General features: G+C 39.3%; 1 protein-coding gene across 7 annotated transcripts in view; it reads left to right on the top strand.

Moving 5' to 3' along the window:
* Window positions 1-18,554, top strand: part of LOC124159306 (protein phosphatase 1 regulatory subunit 12C) — a 206,155-nt gene that overhangs the window by 35,076 nt on the left and 152,525 nt on the right. For all 7 annotated transcript variants that reach the window (XR_006864940.1, XR_006864944.1, XR_006864943.1 and 4 more), the window contains exon 2: window positions 18,044-18,174. Coding sequence is in view for 1 of the 7 variants with exons in the window: in XM_046535037.1 (XP_046390993.1) it covers window positions 18,044-18,174 (131 nt within the window). In the remaining 6 variants the exon portion in view is untranslated. The remainder of the gene's footprint in view (window positions 1-18,043; window positions 18,175-18,554) is intronic.

Raw genomic sequence — 18,554 nt, 5'->3', positions numbered from 1 at the left:
CGACGATTTTTTTAATCCTTTTAAGTATATAAACGTGTTTGGACATCCCATTCACAGCTTATTTAGTCAATGCTGGAATTATGCTGTATAATGAGTTTTTTCTCATCATATTTTCGCTAATTTTCATTAGATGCCATATTTATCATTGCGTATTACCTATTATTGTAATATCAACAATGATAATTATTGGAAATGAATATAAAATGAGGATATGGTGAAAGTTTTGGAATCTCAGCTTTTTTTATTAGTGGCGACCTCGCCTTGTGATTTAGGTTCTTTTTCTCGTAAATTCCAGCATTCCCTGACCCTTTTAAAATTCCCTGACTTTCCAGGTTTTCCGGAAGAGTGGCCCCCCTGCACTCCCTCTTCTTCCCCCCTATGCCACCCTATCGTCGCCCTTCCCCTCCGATCCTATCCTTCTGACGCGAGTTCGGCTGGTTCGTAAATAAATTTCGCCGTATGACCGCCGCTCTGAGCGAGGTTTTAAATATAGCCGTGCGCGCGCGCCCGATGTTTTAGATGGCGGACGGGAGGGAGACGGTGTGGGACGGCGTTGGTTGGTTGGTGCGGTGTGGTGATGGGGGCGCGATGGTGTCCGTGGTGGTGGTTGGGGATCGAATGGTGTTGGAGTATGTGTGCGTGTGATAAAATGTGGGTGTGGTGGTTGGAGGAATGCGCGTTAGGGGGCTTTAGGAAGGGGGTGGACGTCGAGCGGAGGGAAGCTGGTCTTGTGGAGTGAAGGCGCGAAGGGGAGGGGGGGGTACAGCCTTCGCGAGGTTGGGGTGGTAGGCCGTTAAAAGTCTTGGGGCGGGGGTGGTGAACGAGCGGTCGAAACGGAATGGAGATTCTCTCTCCGAATGCAACACCCCCGAGAGTTTTTTCAGGCTTGTCATGTCGCGCATTTTTCCCTCTTACTTTTCATTTCCGTAGCGGTTTTTAAACAATGCCGAGGGCTTACTGCGTCATGTGTAAAAACCGTTAGCTCAATTAATGCTAGTTTTGTGCATCCCTCCGTGAAATTTCATCTTCCGCCTTTCCGTGGCTGCCTTTTAAAGTTGAAAACTTAGGGTAGTGGTGTTAAATCACCGTCATTTTTTCGATTAAGAAGTCGAAAAACAATCCGCAGGTGAAAAATTGCCTTTAGGTAGGTCGGTGATAAAGGTATCTGAGAACTAGACCATGGTCGGAAAGTAAGCTGTGGTTATCTGTTAATAAATAAAAGGATCCTTTGTAAAAAAAAGTTAAGATTTAAGAAACGTAGATGTTCTGACCTTTTAGATTACTTGTGTACTGACGGTGAACTCTGTCAGCACCTTATGTTTTTGTAGGACCTGAAGGATACTTAAGATTAATAATTCTTTTTTATATTTTTAATTACTGCAAATTAATAACTCAGAGATTTAAAAAAGTGGATTAATATACTATCCTCGCTTGGCTACTCGTATTTATTCACTGTGTCGTTCTAAGTTGTTTCCCAACGTGGTCAGTCGTTTTCCTTGTGTGTGAATGCTTCTTTGCTATTTTGATCCCGAATTTATTTATATTAAAGTGGATTTGTGCTAATATATAGTTATCGAACGCCACTCTGCGGTGCAGTGTCTGAGGTAGTGTTTAACTGTTAAAATTCGCTGTCAACTTTATTATTTTTTCGATAACCTATTATATTTGGGTATGTAGACCAGTCTTTGATTTGTCTTTTTTCCCGCAGTCTCCGTGCCCCTTTGCAAAACGCCCTCTTTAACCTTACAGATTGCCTGCGATTCATACCTATAAACTGTTTCTTTTTTTCCGCAATCCTTAAACCACGCGATTGATCCTGCTTTACTTACGTGAAAGCCAACTGTCATGGTTGTTCCAGCTTCGTATTCGTTTAACGTTTATTTGGGTCTCATTTCATTTGAAAATTTCATTGCACATGAAGCACGAAATCGACTTTTGTAGATTATATTTTGTAGTCTTTGTTAATCTTGTAGACTTTTGCAAATAAGTACAAAATGTATCCCGAAGATGCGTGCCATACACATCTATGAAGTGAATCATAAATGTATTATATGAATTCGCCATCAAGCTTTTTGCTCAGCTAAGGTCCTTGCCTTCTTTATAGCTTGATGCTTTGGTGGGAGAGGGACGTCGTTATATCGCATCTTTGTATAGGTTGGGAGGAGTGGTACCGCGGCAAAATTAGGAGTGTCGGAACGCACTTTCTTTAACTTTTTTTGCTTGTGAAATATTAACGTTTTTATTACAAGTTACATCTGCATATTTTAAAATAAATTTTTGTTTTGGTTAGGAATGTATACATTTATTATAAATTTTGAGGCACCAAAACTGTAAGCAATTTTCTTTGATTTTAGCGTCTTTTCTTAACCGGTGCCGGAACGGGGTTCCGGCACCATGACACACCACTATTTTGGGAGAGCATGGACATCGATGATTAAAGGCAGCCTTTGCGCTGTGGCACTGTTAGAAGTAATCGTCTCGTCTCCATTATGTCTGCCAACAAACAGTGGCGGAAGTGCGGCGGATGACGAACCAGAGATGGGAGACTGATAAAACGTTGACGTATCGTGCGCGGAAACGGTCGCTTGACTAGATACGAGTGTCTTAGTTCCGTCCGTGATTGCATTATGACGCATATGCCGTTCTTGGGGTATTCCCTGTAGTAGGAACCAGTGTGGGTCTTCACTTTTGTCCGATCAGCGTCCGGTGTGTGCGAGCGAGCGAGTGGACCGTCTCCGGTTTTCCGCGGAGAAGCGCGAAAGGGCTGGCTCTCTTTGTCTTCTCTGCCTCAGCGTCCTCCTCATCCGGGCGACAACATAAATGTTTGCGTCCTCGCGGTCTCTCTAACTCTGTCACATGGTTCCACCGCGGGAGGGGTTGGCCTAGGCGACAGTCCCTGGCTCTCTCGCCGCCCGTTGCCCGTTTTCCCTCTCTCTCTTTCGTCCTCCCGCCTCTTGTCACATTTCGCAACGTGTTCGGCCGCTTCATTCACCGCCTGCGGTTTTAGTTCAGCGCCGAGGGGTCGTGTTGGATGGAGGCTGCTACCGTCGTCCCTGGCCGGTATTCCCCCGTCCTGCTCGTCGCCGCTCACGCTTTCTTTCCTCAGTTACTCGCTGCTATTTCTTGTGTGAACTTCCGTTGCCCGTTTACTCCGTGCATTTTTTTTTTCAATTTTTATCTTTATTTTTATGCCATTGCTGAATGAATTGCCGAAACATGCCAAAGACAGTGCTTTAAGAGAAAGACTATCGCACACTTACTTTCCAGTGACCCATGAATGCTGACCGAGATAATTTTTACTGTCTGGGTTAATTGATTTATTTGTTTTTAATCGATACGTTTAATTTTCATTTAGGTGAAGAATAAATTTAGTTCTTTTTCATACTGCTGTATGATTCCTGCGTTACCCGTTTGTGTATTGTCAACTCGCACCTTGTGAATTGATACCACGTTCCGAATGAGTTCTGACTCCTAGACAATAAATGAATTGTATTTTTATTATTTTTCAATGTGTGCACCCTCTTCTCGTATTCACCGATTTTAATTCCGTGTGTGCCTTAGATTAGACAATAGCTCCATTAATTCCTTGGGTTTTCGTTTTCCCTCTCAGGTACCAAACCTGAGCAATTCTATGGCCCTTTGGTTTCATGTTTGCATACTGTCATTTCAGGCGTTGCTACTATTTTTTACTCTATGTCACTCACGATGTATGTATTTGTAAACAAACAGTTCTCGCTTGTAAGGCTGCGGCTAAATGCTACTAAATATTTAATATTTATTAATAAATATTACTCAATAACATTAAAATCGTTTGATAGGCGGAACAGCACCCACCTAATGGTTGGGAGAATGTTAACTTCTACAAGTTGTTTGGATAAAATTTAACAGTGGATCCAATTTTTGACTGCTATCCCTGAGCACGTATAATAATTATTTGAAGTAAATCATGAATTTCTTACTCCATGCGTCATTGATATGGGTTTTTGTTACCTTAGCCGTTAGCTCAGGCCCCTTCCAAGTCGCTGTTCCTTGCTTTATAGAATTCTTACACTCGTCCTCATATATACGCGTCTGGTAAAATCAATTTAAAATTCAAAGTAGATTTTTTATATTAAAATTCAGGTTTCGGAATGTCTTTTTTTCGATAATTACCCCGAGAAGTGAATTATCTGAAGTAAATATTACCTGAAAGTTTTTGTTTAACGAGGCAATAGTGTTTTCTTGGCGATGAACGAAGCACTTCTAAGGAATCCTTCGCCGGTCTGTCCCTAATCTACTCAACTGAGAATCGGTGATGCGGCCTTGAATATTCCAGTGTTGTGAAGAAGCGGTTATGTTCTATGACTCAACGGTTCTGTATCAATAGGCTATTTGTCTCCCAATGGTATTATCTTATAAATTCTATCACCCTCCGAATGCTAACATGACAGCGCTATGCATACTTTATCTTCTCATAACAACACTGCTCATTTGGCATTGTCCGCGGTTCGCAGTCAATGCCAAATGATAATGATAAGTCTAATAAGTTCTGTTTAATTCGTTTTGTAATAATTCGTAATAATTGCTTTTAATTCGTCTTCCACTCGTTTCTCCTCACACCCATTTATCAATTGCGTGGGAATTTGTCTAACATCCTCTCCCCGCATTTTTTTACATCTTGCCCCTCAATATCAATGAATCACTTTTCGTGGATTTTTCACTCTGCGTTTATGTGGTAATTACGTTTTTTATTATTTTGCCCTTTGTCAACTCGAGTGACTTAAATTTCCCATTAGTCTCTCATCCCTATTATTCGTTTTTGACGGAGTAGTTTCGCTGGATGTGGATTTGTAATTTGGAGAATAGAGTTTGTCATACACTTTACGGTGTGCATATTCTCATAGCTGACAAATTAGTGATTTACTCATTAAATCAGGGCTCACACATGTTGGTCATATTACATTTTCTTTCACGAGTTTCATGATTTCATATGTTATTCTCTTACGAATTTAATTTTGCCAATCCTTTGAGTGAACGCTTTTGGTTATAATGAAGAGTTCTATGGAGAAAACACTTCATTATGACTAGCTGTAAAATTATTTTCTGTTCCCTTGAGAATTTTATATTATTTCATAAAGCCATTTCTTCGATCAATCTTTTTCTTAAATAGCTGCAAATCCTTGCTTTGCCTATTTTGAATCGTAGTCCACGTTGCGTTTTTGTAAGGATATGTTTGGTCTACGAAAATACTGAAGGAGTAAGATAGCTTTTCGTCTTATAAAAATTAGTTTTGAGCAGTATAATGAACTTTTTAATCCCCCTTATTTTTTCCGTAGTGTAAATTTATCTGTTTTAATAACTATTCTCAATAACTGAAAATTTGTTACGCAGTTCTTGAAAATTAACCAGAATTCATACCTCCTAACTATGGGTTGCAGGTTAATGTTACTTTTACCTCAGGCCTATTTCAAGCCGCACGTGAGAAGCTGTTTCTTATTAATGTATAGTTCTAACTCTCCCCCGAGATCATATGCGTCAGGTCTAAATAGTGCTTAAATTATTTTTATTATTATTTAGGTGTCGGAATGACGTGTTCGTGATCTGACTACGATTTTTAGCTGCCGTAGTTGAGAAAAAATCTATTGAGGGGCACCTTAGGGTGTCCCAGATGTTAGGGGCGTGGAATGGGCCTGCTTGCTCAAATAGTCACTACCCACTCGCTGGAAACACCGCATTGCGTGAGCGGAAGAAGTGTCGAGGAAAGGGGCGAAGAAAGAGAATTTCGACCGCGCCCAGGGAATTCATTGGAAGAAGTCTTCATACCGCGAAGAAAATATAGGAGAAGCAGTTTTGGCCACTGTGATCATGAGTTTTGGAATTAATAATACTTTTTGACTACAATATAGTATGCCACCGAGCTAGTTGTTGGTTTAGTTTTTTTGGATCACAGTAGTCATGTTGACTCACACGATTTGAGCGCAGTTGCGAGAATTTATAGTCAATGCGTTGTTAGTTACCGTTTTGACCTGAGCAAGGGTGGCATACAGAGCCCAATCAGTAATAATTTGCGTAAAATTTGTATTAAAAGTTATGAAAGCTTCAGTTTGTGGGGAGATGTTGCCATTCGAATGTTATAAGACTTCGTGGTATTCTGACATAATGTTTGTAAAGGGGTTCTTATTAAAGCCGATTTTCATACCGGGATATTTTTTAATGTTATATAAGGGAGCTTTGGACAATAATGGTGGCGTTATTATTATATCCATAATTGTATATGTAATATTAAAGGATCGTTTTCCCTTTTGCACTGTTGTTCTAATGGTCAAGTTATATAAAATGGATCGGGAGGCCGATTATATAAAGTCGAGTGAATCCTTGAATACCATATATCTCATTCTCGAAGTGCTATTTTCTAATTGTTTGTGCATTTCAAATTTGCAATTGACCTTAGGAGACTGACCCTACGATCATGAATTCGTGATATTCACATGCATTGGCGTAGTTGGCTGCTAAGTTTACCTTACCTACTCTACGAACTTGCGAATTGTAACTTATTTTTAACGGATTTTTCTCTGAAATGTGATGTATAAAATTAAGTAACGTAAACTCAGGTTGGCTCAGACGCAGATAAGGAGCATTGGCAATTTACTTGGTGAGGACCTCCTCCCTCCGAGAAGTATGTTTGATTTCTCTTGTCGGTTACTAATGGCATATGGAGGCTTGGTGCAAATACTCCTCCAGGTGCCTTGAGTTAACTAAGTCTCAGCAGCTTGATTCCTGCAATGTGGAATACCACTGTATGCCATCGCTTGTTTTTGCATTTGTTAAAAGTCAGAGAGGATTGGGAATACTATTAATGGTGCATCTCTTTTATTTTACATCTTATCTGATTTTCCCTCCGGTGAAAATTGTGACCTCATAGACTGCGTTTTAGAGGCTTTAAAAGTACGAGTTAAGTTATCAGATATCGTTTTTTGCACGATTTTGCGTGATCTAACCTCTCTTAGACGTTTACATTTGGAAATGAAGGGCAAAACCGACAAATATTACCCCGGTCCTTCAAATTTTGTAAAATTAAGGTTCAATCACGTGCACTTATGTTATTAGTGGAATCGCGTAGTCCCTTATTGATTCTTGACGGTGAAATCGAGAGCCCTTCAACGAATTCCACATTCTGTAACGCCAATTTTATGTTGAAGCATGGTTTTTGATGCTTTAAAGCCAAGGAGCAACGTTTTCACATCTTTATCCTGGAAAGAATTGTTTGACGGAAATTAAGTGGTACGTTAAAAGGTAGTTACGATGGAGGGGATGGGTCTTAAGCGTTGGAAGCCACTGGAGAGGCGGCCTTTTGAACTCCCTCGTTCCTCCGTTTGACCCTTGAGCCAAGATGCCCTCTCCACGCTAATCCCGACACAGCGCTGAAGCGTCGGCTCAAGACTGGTCGCGGCTTTTTTCAAAGCCATTTGAATATTCCTTTGTTGAATATTTATACGTACGAGAATAGTTGTTTTGAAAATTCTTGTTTATTTTCAGTATTTATGTTTTTTTGTTCGAATCATATTATATTTGTGTGTTACTCACAGTCGCCAATCTATTTCCGTTTGGGGACATTTTTATTTTGTATATCGGTATGTCATCTATCGATTTGTGTCAAAGAAATTACCCTCAATTGGGTTTTAAAATGGCTTTAATTTGCAATTTTAAATAAGTCAACATTATCCGTTGCCACGAGATGCAATGCGCTGACTTTTTGTGTTGGTATTGTTTTTAGTGGCGCCGAGTTTTCAATAGATTTGGGTATGATATAGGCTTTAAATATTTTCAAAGTGTATCATGCTTTTTTCTTCATTTTGAGATGTTTTTCTTGGGCGAAGGAATCGCTTCGGGTACAGAATTAATCTTTATGCTAAAAGTCACTTGCGGGTCATAAATTGCTATTCTCTCACTCAGTTCCTTTTATTTGCAGTGCAATGAGTAAAAAATCGCACTCCTTCCTCAGTTTTGGAAATGTGGGTTTCTGATTCAGCGTTTTTAAACATGTGAAATGCAATATAGTTTTTTATAGTTTCACGTTTTGTGATAGTTTGAGGCTTGATGGCTGTTATTTTATTTTCTGCGACATTATGAGGCAGTTTTTGTGCAACGGTTGAATACTTCATATTCTTCGTCTTTCGATCGCGTCAAAGGCTTTCGTAAACTATCCGTTATTGCTGTTTCATTCTGAGAATATATCCTTTAGTGATGCCATGAGGGTGATAGGAATGGTGGTATATGATGAGTGATAGTTTAATTATTGTTTGTGATATCAGCACATTATGCATCCTGCCTTCCCTTGCCGCTGTTGCAAAATAGCATGCTGATCTAATGCCCAGAAGTTATCATTCCGAGTCTGTTTTTGGACTTGTTACAAGTTCCTGAAGTTAACTTTAACTCGATGAGCTAAACCCGTCAGTGCAACCGCCGTTAAAGAGACTCGTCAATGCATACTTGATACCATCGGAATACTTCCTGTCTCACTCACCGTTGCTCTTGGATGAAATTGCTTGCACTTTCGATAATCGGTGCCAATTTAACCCATGGTTAATTGCTACGTTCAGTTGGCAGCATTCGGCGTAATCCAATGCTCTGATACTATACTTTATGGTTGTATCCGTCATCTGAAATTGTTCCTTCCCAGAGTTCTTAATGTAATGTTCTCACCTCTTAAAATTTGGTAAAAAATTATGTTCGAGGTGGGTCTAAATATATATCATTATAAAACTAATCTGTAAGTGTGTTGATTCCGTATATATGTTCAATACGTAAATGTGTTTCTCGGTGCTTATAATTTACTTTCCTTCATTCTTTTCATAAATATTTCGACGTTATGCTTACTTCAGACTGATAAATTTCAAGATGAAGATTTTTATGCACGTTTCCCTCCTGGTCGACCATCCCAAGTAAATATGGTAATCACCCGAGTATTGCTCTTAGAAGTATCTTGCCGTGAGCCTTTCCTTCGGAAAAATTGACGTACTTGTCGTGTGGTATTAGGAAAACTATTTTTCCCCAAGTAGGATAAGTGGCGTTAAAACATCTTTTTGTCTTGGCCTTGTTGTCGACAGGTTGATGGTGCAAGAGTAACGATGAAGTGGCGAGATATCCCGTGGAAGGCGGCGGCGGCCGTCTTCTGATGGCGCGCGATGCCAACGACTGTTGAATGAAATAGACTTCGAATGTATTTTGACAGTGGTTCCCATGAAAGGGATTCTATTAATTGCCATTTGTAAAGTTAGCGTGACCTCCAAGTTTTTGGCCACTTTTTCCTGACGCAACTAAGAGTTTTAGCTTCAGATTGGTGGATTTTCGATGCTCACGATAGCCCTCTGGGACCGGGAATCTCCGCATGATTTTTACCTCTTTTTTGTTTCCCCTTGTTACGTTGTCATTGGGAAAATTTTTGTTAAAACTTAAGCTAGGAAATTGCTGTATTTATCTGACCAGCCTCTTCTCCTTGCTTAATCCTCTAAGTCAGTTTTAAAGGCGATGGACATGCATTGTCGACCATACATGTCCGTAATCTTGTAAGAAGGACTTATTTTCCTTAAAGGCAAGCCTATATTTACAGTAATTTTGGAACTGAAAATTTCACTGCGTCCAGACCTGCTGCACGCACAATTTTTTTTATGCAAGGCCACTATCATTTTTGCTGTCAGAAAATATGTATATATTTTTAGTGTTTAGGGAAAATGACCTTATTTTCTGCCATCATCTTATTCATGCGGTTGAAATTTGTCATCGTGAGAGTTGTCTCTATTACAAAGCCCTCTGTGAATGAGTTGTCTGTTTACTTCTGTAGCTTGCTATTTCGTATTTAGAGTTCATTTCTCTATACATTACGGTTCAATTCTTATCGTCTTTTGTCTCCATTATCTCATGAAACTTGACGTTAAGTTAAACTTTTTCTTAGTAGGTACAGGAGCTTATATTTTGGTGGCCCACCTGGCGCGGCCTTTCTCTTTGACCAAGAATTTAAAAAAAGTTAAACATTTGATTTCCCATTCATTATTTCGAAAAAAATAGAATCGATTCTGTCAAAGTTACATAGTTTTCAATATATATCTCAATCAATCAATCCTATGCATTATGACTTTTTTATGATAGTATAAGATGTGTGAGTTTCGGTTGGACTCTCCCTCAAAATTTGCCGATCCGCCCCTGCTTGAGTCTCACTTACTTTGGTTAACGGTCTTTAATTACGCAAACATGACCTTAAATCCCTCCGAGTAGTATATAGGTCCGAAGACGTCAAAAGAGAAACCTCTCTCTTCTTCCGAGCGACCACTTCCCTCGCTCCTTAACTCGCTTCTTGTGCCAGCTTTTCTATCAAAATCACTCGCCAAGTGCAAATCGTAAAAGTGGACCCGTGCCGTTGGTGCTGGAGCGACTGTAAATAGCTGCTGTGGTCCTGACAAAGATCTCCCTTCGTAGACCAGCTCGTAAGGTCGCTACGGTGCTCTAAGGAGGAGAATTGTCGGCGAAGCATCTCTTTTTCATGCCGCTGTGCTCTCCTCAAGAGCACATTCATGTCAGCATTGTTTCGCCAAAGCCACTCGCAAAAATCATTACGTCTTCCACTTTGGCACTTCCATGTACCCTTTGTGTTGAAAAAAGAGATAATTCCCTTTCCTATTTTATTAGCGAGTTGCAATTATTAAGTTTACATACCATGTCACGGTGCAAGTATTTTTGGGATATTCTTATATCCAGCAATTCTTCAAGTCCTCGGGTTGGTCTTAGTTTTATTTTGCTCACCAATGATGAAAATGGTGGGTTATATTTTACGTATATTCTCTGCTTAAATAGAAGATCTCGCTACTAGTATCGTATGCGTGTCATTTTTATCTACGTGATAGAAATAAGTTGCTTATTATTTTGGGAACATGCAAGAATATTTTATTCAAATTCTCCTCAGTAACATGGTCAGATTAAGTCATCAATATAATGTATTGTGTTGGCCTATTTGATTGATCGTTATACTACTGGTCGAAGGATCTCGTGTGCTTATCTATGTGCCTCTTAAGAAAATTCTCTAGTTGTGAGGTGTCTTTTGGGTGAAGAAATAGCCTTTCCTACTCTCAACGTGTAAAATCCACACGCCTGTAGTTGAGTCCGGAGTTGTTCCGATTCTCATATCCCTCGAATATCGGGTAGAACTGAATGGAACGTTCTCATACCCATTTTTAAATAAAAACTTTGCTTTAGTCTAAATCTAGACCGTGTTCGCATAATCTGCTGTTTCCATGACCACTGCTGTAATCGCCAACATTTCCACTGCTCCCATGGATATGTATTTTGGTTTCGTTTTTCCAGCCAGTTATTTAGCCAGGAAAATCTTCTGGTTCAGGTCATTATTTCCTTAACTGAGCCAGTACTTTATTGTATCGTTCCCTTACTGGGGATTTAGTTCACTTGCTTTTAGGTTTTCCATAAAGATGAAGGCGCGGTAAAATTGCAATGAAAAAATACGGTAAAAAATAATAATATTGTGTTGTTGTTTCATGTATCTTTTTCAATTTTCAAAGAGCCTAAAATGTCATAATGTGGAAGTTTTTGATAAGACGCTAATATATTGAATGCTTAGAGTTCGCAATGAATAGCAGTTTAAAGTTAGTAGCTTTTAAAATGCCTCTCGTTACAGCCTAAATTGTCGTTGAGTGCGTTTCAAGAGTTGATATTGTCATCGTATTTCAACGCAGTCGTAGCGGTATGTAGAATAAGCTTTATTTTCCTCGCTTAAATTCGCGGCCTCCTTCCTAACCCATTCTTCTTTTCCTTGCCCACCCCCCACCCCCACTTTCCTTTCCCTTCTTCGTTCTCTCTTTTTATGATTTTCGTCTCCAAACCAACCCCCTCCAACCTTGCCACGAAACATTTGCTGTAAATTCCTGCTAATATCCCCTATTCTATTGGTATTTGTTTCGTTCCAATGGCGATAATAATGGCAATTTTGGTGGCATTTCGCTTCCTACTTCCCGTTGTAGAGCTGAGGGAGTGAGAGAGAGGGAGAAATATGTATATTTGATTTGATGGCACAGTTATTTTTTGTTGAGATATTACTATTTTAAGCATTACAGCCATCTTAACGTTTTTTTGTGTAGACCGACGATTTAGTCGTGATGTCGTCTGCTTAAGGTGTTTAAGGATTTTTTTGCAATTATTTTCCTTTATTTATTCACGAAAGAGAGAAAAGTTGAATATGTGGTAAGCATTTACGTGTCAATTACGAAAAGCTTCTTTTAATATTTGGACGACGGATATCTAGCTTTTTCTATTCCAGCTTCATTTTCGATTATTTGTCCTTGTTGGCGATTCCAATGGACTTCGTTTTAGCTGGAAGAATCTTGTTGTCGGCCAATAGTATTTGGGTGTATGTTACTGTAATTCTGGTCTCCGTAGGGAAAAGGCGTTTGTGCCAATTAAGTATCCACGTTTTTATTCATTGTAGTTGGACGATGGAAGATTCTTAGTCGATCGCTTCAGGCATATTTTTTCAAATCGTTTTGAAAGACTAAATTGTTTTATGAATAACTAATTCATCGTCAGGGTCTTCCTGGCACACTTCAGTGTCAATTTAAGTATAAATCACGGCAATGCACGGAATATTTTCGTCTTCCATGAGTTTTTGATAAAAATAATTATGCCAATCAAGCAACATGATACTTTTCATCGAAGTTCTTAAAATTCAAATTATTGCTTGCCGAGAAAATGGCAAGTAAATTCAAGTTCTTTCATGATTTTGTTTCTTCGTTCTTACTGAAAATACTTCATTCTCAACGTTTTTTTGCGATTTGTATTATATTTATGTTTTACCCTTAGTCGCGAATCTATTTCCGTTGGGGAGTTTTTTATTTTGTCTAACAGTATGTGCATTCAAAGTTCTTTCATGATTTTGTTTTCTCTTTGATCTTAACGATTCCATATATTTGAGATTGACTAAGTTTTCGGCATTTTTTTTCGTTGGAAGAGCGCCCTGCCTACTGTCACGCTCTTGAGTAGTTTCATTCTCTGAAAATCGTCCTCCGCGGAGAAACGCGCCAGAATGTGATCGTCGGGTTGCGATAACGTCGGTGGGTCTGCGGGAAAGGTGGCGAGCGGTCACTTCTTCTCACCCCCTTTAGCCATCTCGGCGCGGAAGAGGATTCTTGACATCTGATAGAGGCCGTGCAATCTTCTGCTCCATTCTAAAATTAACTTAGTTGGCGTTAGGATTTGCGATAAAATCCCCGTGTCGATGGAGTCACCTTGGGAATTCCGAGATGAGGCTGGGCTCCTTCGGGTTGAACCCGGGATTTAATCGCGGCAACTCTCCGCGTGGTGGCGCATAAGCAAGAATCGGTGGTTATTTGCGATAAAGAATGCGGTGATGTTTCTAAGTGGGTTTTCTCGTTACCCTCGGCAGTCATCCAGGTGGCATCCAGTTTGTACTCACTGAATATATTATATTCGTGGTACCCTACTCTGAACACTTTGGTGTATATCTCACGCTTTATTTAGATCGCTACTTAATTTTTTCGGCTCATTACTGAATTTATTGCCGTGTCACAAGCCAAAAATTCTTGGCATCACATAGTTATCAGTGAAATATGTACCATTAATCCGCCGTCCTCCACCTGTAGCATTTACCGTTGAAGTCGTATTTTCTTCTTCCGGTATGGGTAACGCAAAGTTCTCAAGGTAATAATGGCTCTTGTTATGGAATGCTGGTTGATGATTCGAAAGTTAAAATGCTGGATGTAAGTGCAATGTATGTGCGTTATTTACTCAGTTTTAATTTCTTGCTGGAAACGTAATTGAGCTGTTTTCTCCTGGAAAGTTAAAATGCTGATTTATTTATGACAGAATACTTGAGCTACTAGCACAAGATCGATCATTCACGTATTGGCCAGCGAGTATAGTATGTAGCGGATAACCTCTGTTCGATTTAAAATAAGAGAATTTTGGGATGGAAGAAGGTAAAATCTCGATCATTTGGTTTTCAGTTTTCAAATGTAAAAAGCAAATTCAGGCGGCCAACAAGCCATGTTGCTTGGCTATGATTATGCGTTGTAAAATTTTAAAAATTAATAGTGTCAAGAGGTGTAATAGTGTGAGATGGTTATTTTAAACTGTCATTGTGTATGTGGGACCTTGACTTTTGAAATTTGAGGTGCGGTGATGCCTGGGGTAACGATAATTCTTTAGGGCATCACATTCATTAGCTCTAGCATCACCATCATTATGCTTCTATTTCAATTTGTTGCTTGTCCACTCTTTCGTTGCCAACTATTTTTCAATGAATTTCTTGAAACAGTTAATTAATTATCGTCTACAGCTATTCGAGTGTATAGAGAGAGTTGGGGTTGTCTTAAAATGATTCATTCTCTATTCAAATGAATTTAGTATAATCATCAGCATCACCCGTGCCCTGTAGTGAAATGTTCATATTTGATGTACAAGTAAAATTGACTAGGGTTTACTCAATATACTCCGATTATTATTATTCAGCTGAATAGCGTAAGTTTAAACATGTGATTTTTCCAGGCAATCATACTGGCCTTACGGGAGTGATGCGACCTCGTAATGAAGTATAATTATAATCCTTAGCTTATCTCGAATTTATCCAACCATCGTTCGTGTTTTCTGCTTTGGAAGTGTTTAATTCTACCAAAATAGTCGGCAGATTGATGTAAAGTTAGAGGAAAAAAACTAAATAATGGGACAAATTTTTAGAGAATCGAGGTGTGAGCACAGCTTGCAAACTATCAAGTTAAAGTGAAACATTGGGAAGTACAGGAATAAAACAAGCGGTAGTTGCAGAACACCCATCTAACTTGGTGGTACCTATGAATGCAAGATAATCTGTTGACGCCTTTGCGAGATTACTTCAGATTCATAAAGTGGAGGTTCGATCAAGTGAAAAGTGATCTAAAGGGTTGTGTTTTGTAAAGGAAACTATTTTTCGACCGCATCAAAAGCCGCCCAAAATCGACCTTATGAGACGAATAAATATCAGAATACTGCCGGAAACTAAAAAAAGAGGAAGAGGAGGAAAATGAAGACAGGCAGTGGATGATGCGATGGGAACCAGAGAAATGAATGTCGCGGCATTCGTCCGTTCATATCGATCTTTACAAATTTGCCAATTTGGTCAAGTATACAATGCGATACACTTCATTTTCTGCATGGATACTTGTGAGCTAAGTTCAACGGATCTCCTCCTACCAACCCGTTTCATGGCGCTGCGGCAGTGGAGCTTCGGCCTCGCTGGACCTCAGCTTGTCCTTGCGCTAAGCTGGCGCCTGGAAACTGGGTAACCTGGTGCGCGCGCGCGTAGAGCAATTTGCCTAAGTTCAAGGAACCCATTCTGGCGGTAGCATTGCGCTGTTGTCTTCCAAGCACGGGCATTTGCAACCGTTATCTACGCTCTCATTTTCATCTATGTGCGTGACATTCTTGCGGCAACCTAATGTCATGTTTCCTAACATCAGTTCTTTCCGAAATTGCGACATAAATTGTTAAATGTATGCGAAATAAGGAGCACCCATATGTAATAGACCTGTTATTTCTACTTTCGTTGTATTAGATGTGTGATGTTTGTGTTGACAGATATTTTAAATTTCTCCTAGACTTTCATTTATTGCGATTACTATTTTCCATCGTTGCACTTATTTTTTTACATATTTGTAACACTTACTCATGTGTATGACTACACGTGTATGATAGTTTCCATTCCAAGTCGCCTTTACGGTAATATTCTTTTTCCTTCGGTGATATTATGTTTGTCAACATTCTCCGAATGTTATATTTCGATTTGATTGAATATGTATTGTTTTTTTTTTCTTTGAGGGTCTCCCGGTGTGGAAACGTTGGTAAAAGGGTCTAGCAGGAGGGCGAATGCATCTTTTGATTAAGATGTGACTAATTTTCCTTTTTTGATCTTGTAATGTTTTATTATTATTCTATTTATGTATGCAGCTTAGCTGGAGGCAAAGGCCCGAATCATCCCCTTCATTTTTTTTGTTCTACCCTATTTATAAGGATTTGTGTGAACTTTATCGGCCTCATCTCTTTCTGTTTGTCTATCGTAATTTTGTGAGTTTCAAGTCATTTGAGTTGTAACATCCAATCTTTGGTTGTCTATGTGTGTTAAACTTTTCAGCTACGCACAAATTATTTGCTGCCATAACATACCTTAAACATAAACAGCTCTCAGGTTATGAGGAAATAAGGCATCGCAAAATTTATCTCGGTTATTATTATGACCTAACCACGTTTTAAATCAATCATGTAACTTCTGTTATCGCCATTGCGTTGTTTTTCGTTTATCTGTGCTACATCATTTAAAGTGTGTCATTGAAGAATGTGGTAAGTAACGGACTCGATTCTATATCTTCGGATTTGTCGCCGGCTATTTTGACAAGCACAGCTAACTTAGCGTTCCTATCTACTCTACAGTTCACCCCGTATGTTTTCGTGGATTTTGTAAGCTTGCGCACATTTGGGGCGAAGTTACTATCGCTACAAATCTCGCCGTGACAAGTTTATGTATGATCGTGGAAAGTGAACTCAGAAGCGCGTACCGCGGATGTACCGCGATGCTGCGCTGGTAATTATCTTTCACACGAGGGGTTAGTCAAGACGCTTATTGCAAATTCCCCGACGAATTCCGGCGCTTTTCGTCCGTGTCCTCCTGGCATTAAATCACGTCGTTATAGGTCCGCTCGCCGCTGGAACGCGTCCCGAGGCATCGTCGACTTTTTGGCGGCGTGCGTGTGTTCAGCTGGGTCGGGCGCGTTGTATCCCTGCGCCGCTAATCTTTTGGCCGATATCCACGAGAAGACAGCGCGCGTCTCTCTATCGCTATGCCTTCACTTCGTCCACCCCCATCTGCTCTGAACTCCACGATCGCGACATCGAATGCTCCGAGCCTCGTAACTTGGTGGGCAACAGAAATTCCGTTTTAAAGGTACCCTTTCGGAATTAAGACTCCTTTTGGGGTTACCGACTCGTTTTACATTTGGAGTTTTTTGTATGTGTTGCTACATATTTCAACAAAAGTGTATCAATGCTGGCAGTTGCAAGAGAAATCCTCGTGTTGAACTAACAAATGTGACTTTTCATATGGATATAATATATGGAAGCACTGAACTAGGACATTTTTACATTGACCAGAATGTAACTCATTCTATACGTTATCTAATGAAATTTTATACATCATTAAAGGTAAAAAGCCAATTTCTTACACTTTTACAATACCTATATTCATCATTCTTTGCATCAGTTATACATTTAGGCAACGCACAATATATTTTGGATGCCAGGAATTGTAAACTTTACTTAAAGATTTCTGTTCTAGGTCTGGGTCTGTCAGGAGGATAGTACATATAGTACTCTATTCGATAAGAATGCTTCTAAATTGTTAAATTTGGATGAAATAAAATCCCACTCATAACATTAGGAGATATGTAGTTGAGTGAAAATGGAAAGCAATGTCGTAAATTTGATCAAATTGTTACCCTAGGGACAGCACAAACAAAGCTAAATTCTCTCTGAAACCATTTTGTTCTGAAGCCTTTTACAAGGTATGCCTTTCAGTGGAAACGTTAAATATACAAAATTGAGACCTTTTTATTATTATATTTATTAACAAAATTTGAATAAGTTTCTTTTGAAGTACTTAATTGACATGGTACTGCTTGCTTTTTTTATACATTTAGTGAATAATTGGGTTATCATTTGCTAGTAGGATATCATTGCGGCACAAATAGCAGCTTAAACTATGAAGTATATGCACACAAAAAATTCAGTACTGGTTGAAACTTTTATAGCTGTTCAAAATTTCTCTATAATTTTCTCTAGAAGAGCAAAATTACGGTTGTCTACGTAAAGAAGTCGAAATGTCAGCCATTCGCCCTTAGTGCCAACTTTGAGTTCATGCTCTTAATAATTCAATGGGACATTTTCATAGGGTTGTATTCCTCTTTCATTGTTAAGAATTTTATAATCTTTAAATTTACCCTTCGTTTCTCCCCCATTTCAGGCATGTATAGATGACAACCTGGAAATGGTGGAGTTCCTTGTGGAGCATGGTGCAGATGTGAACAGGGGTGACAATGAAGGTTGGACGCCGCTGCATGCAACAGCTTCCTGTGGATTTATCAGTATAGCCAAGTAAGATGATTAAGTTTAGGCTCATAATATGAGAAAATTGTTATTAAATGATAAATTCTGGTCTTAGGGATGGCTTGGTTCTCTGTTCTAACAGTTGGGACCAGAATTGATGACAAAAACAAACTGTTACCTAAATAAATGGAGGAAAACCCTGTTTGAACCTTGCTCACTAGTTGAAAACAAAGGTTTTGCAAAAGTTCATGAAATGACATTCATTGGAAGATCTTTAGTCCAGAAATGTCAACTATTGTAGTATCTTGATTGGCTTCTGGAATTTCTTGGAAGTTTTCTAGAATTTTAGTATACTTGATTTTTTTTATTGTCTCGGTGAAATGATGTTTTAAAGCCTCCTTCTAGCACAGTTTGGCTTACAAAGTTAT

The sequence above is a fragment of the Ischnura elegans genome, chromosome 5 (genome assembly GCF_921293095.1).
Source record: "Ischnura elegans chromosome 5, ioIscEleg1.1, whole genome shotgun sequence".
NCBI lineage: Eukaryota > Metazoa > Arthropoda > Insecta > Odonata > Coenagrionidae > Ischnura > Ischnura elegans.
This window is presented reverse-complemented; position numbering and strand designations above follow the sequence as displayed.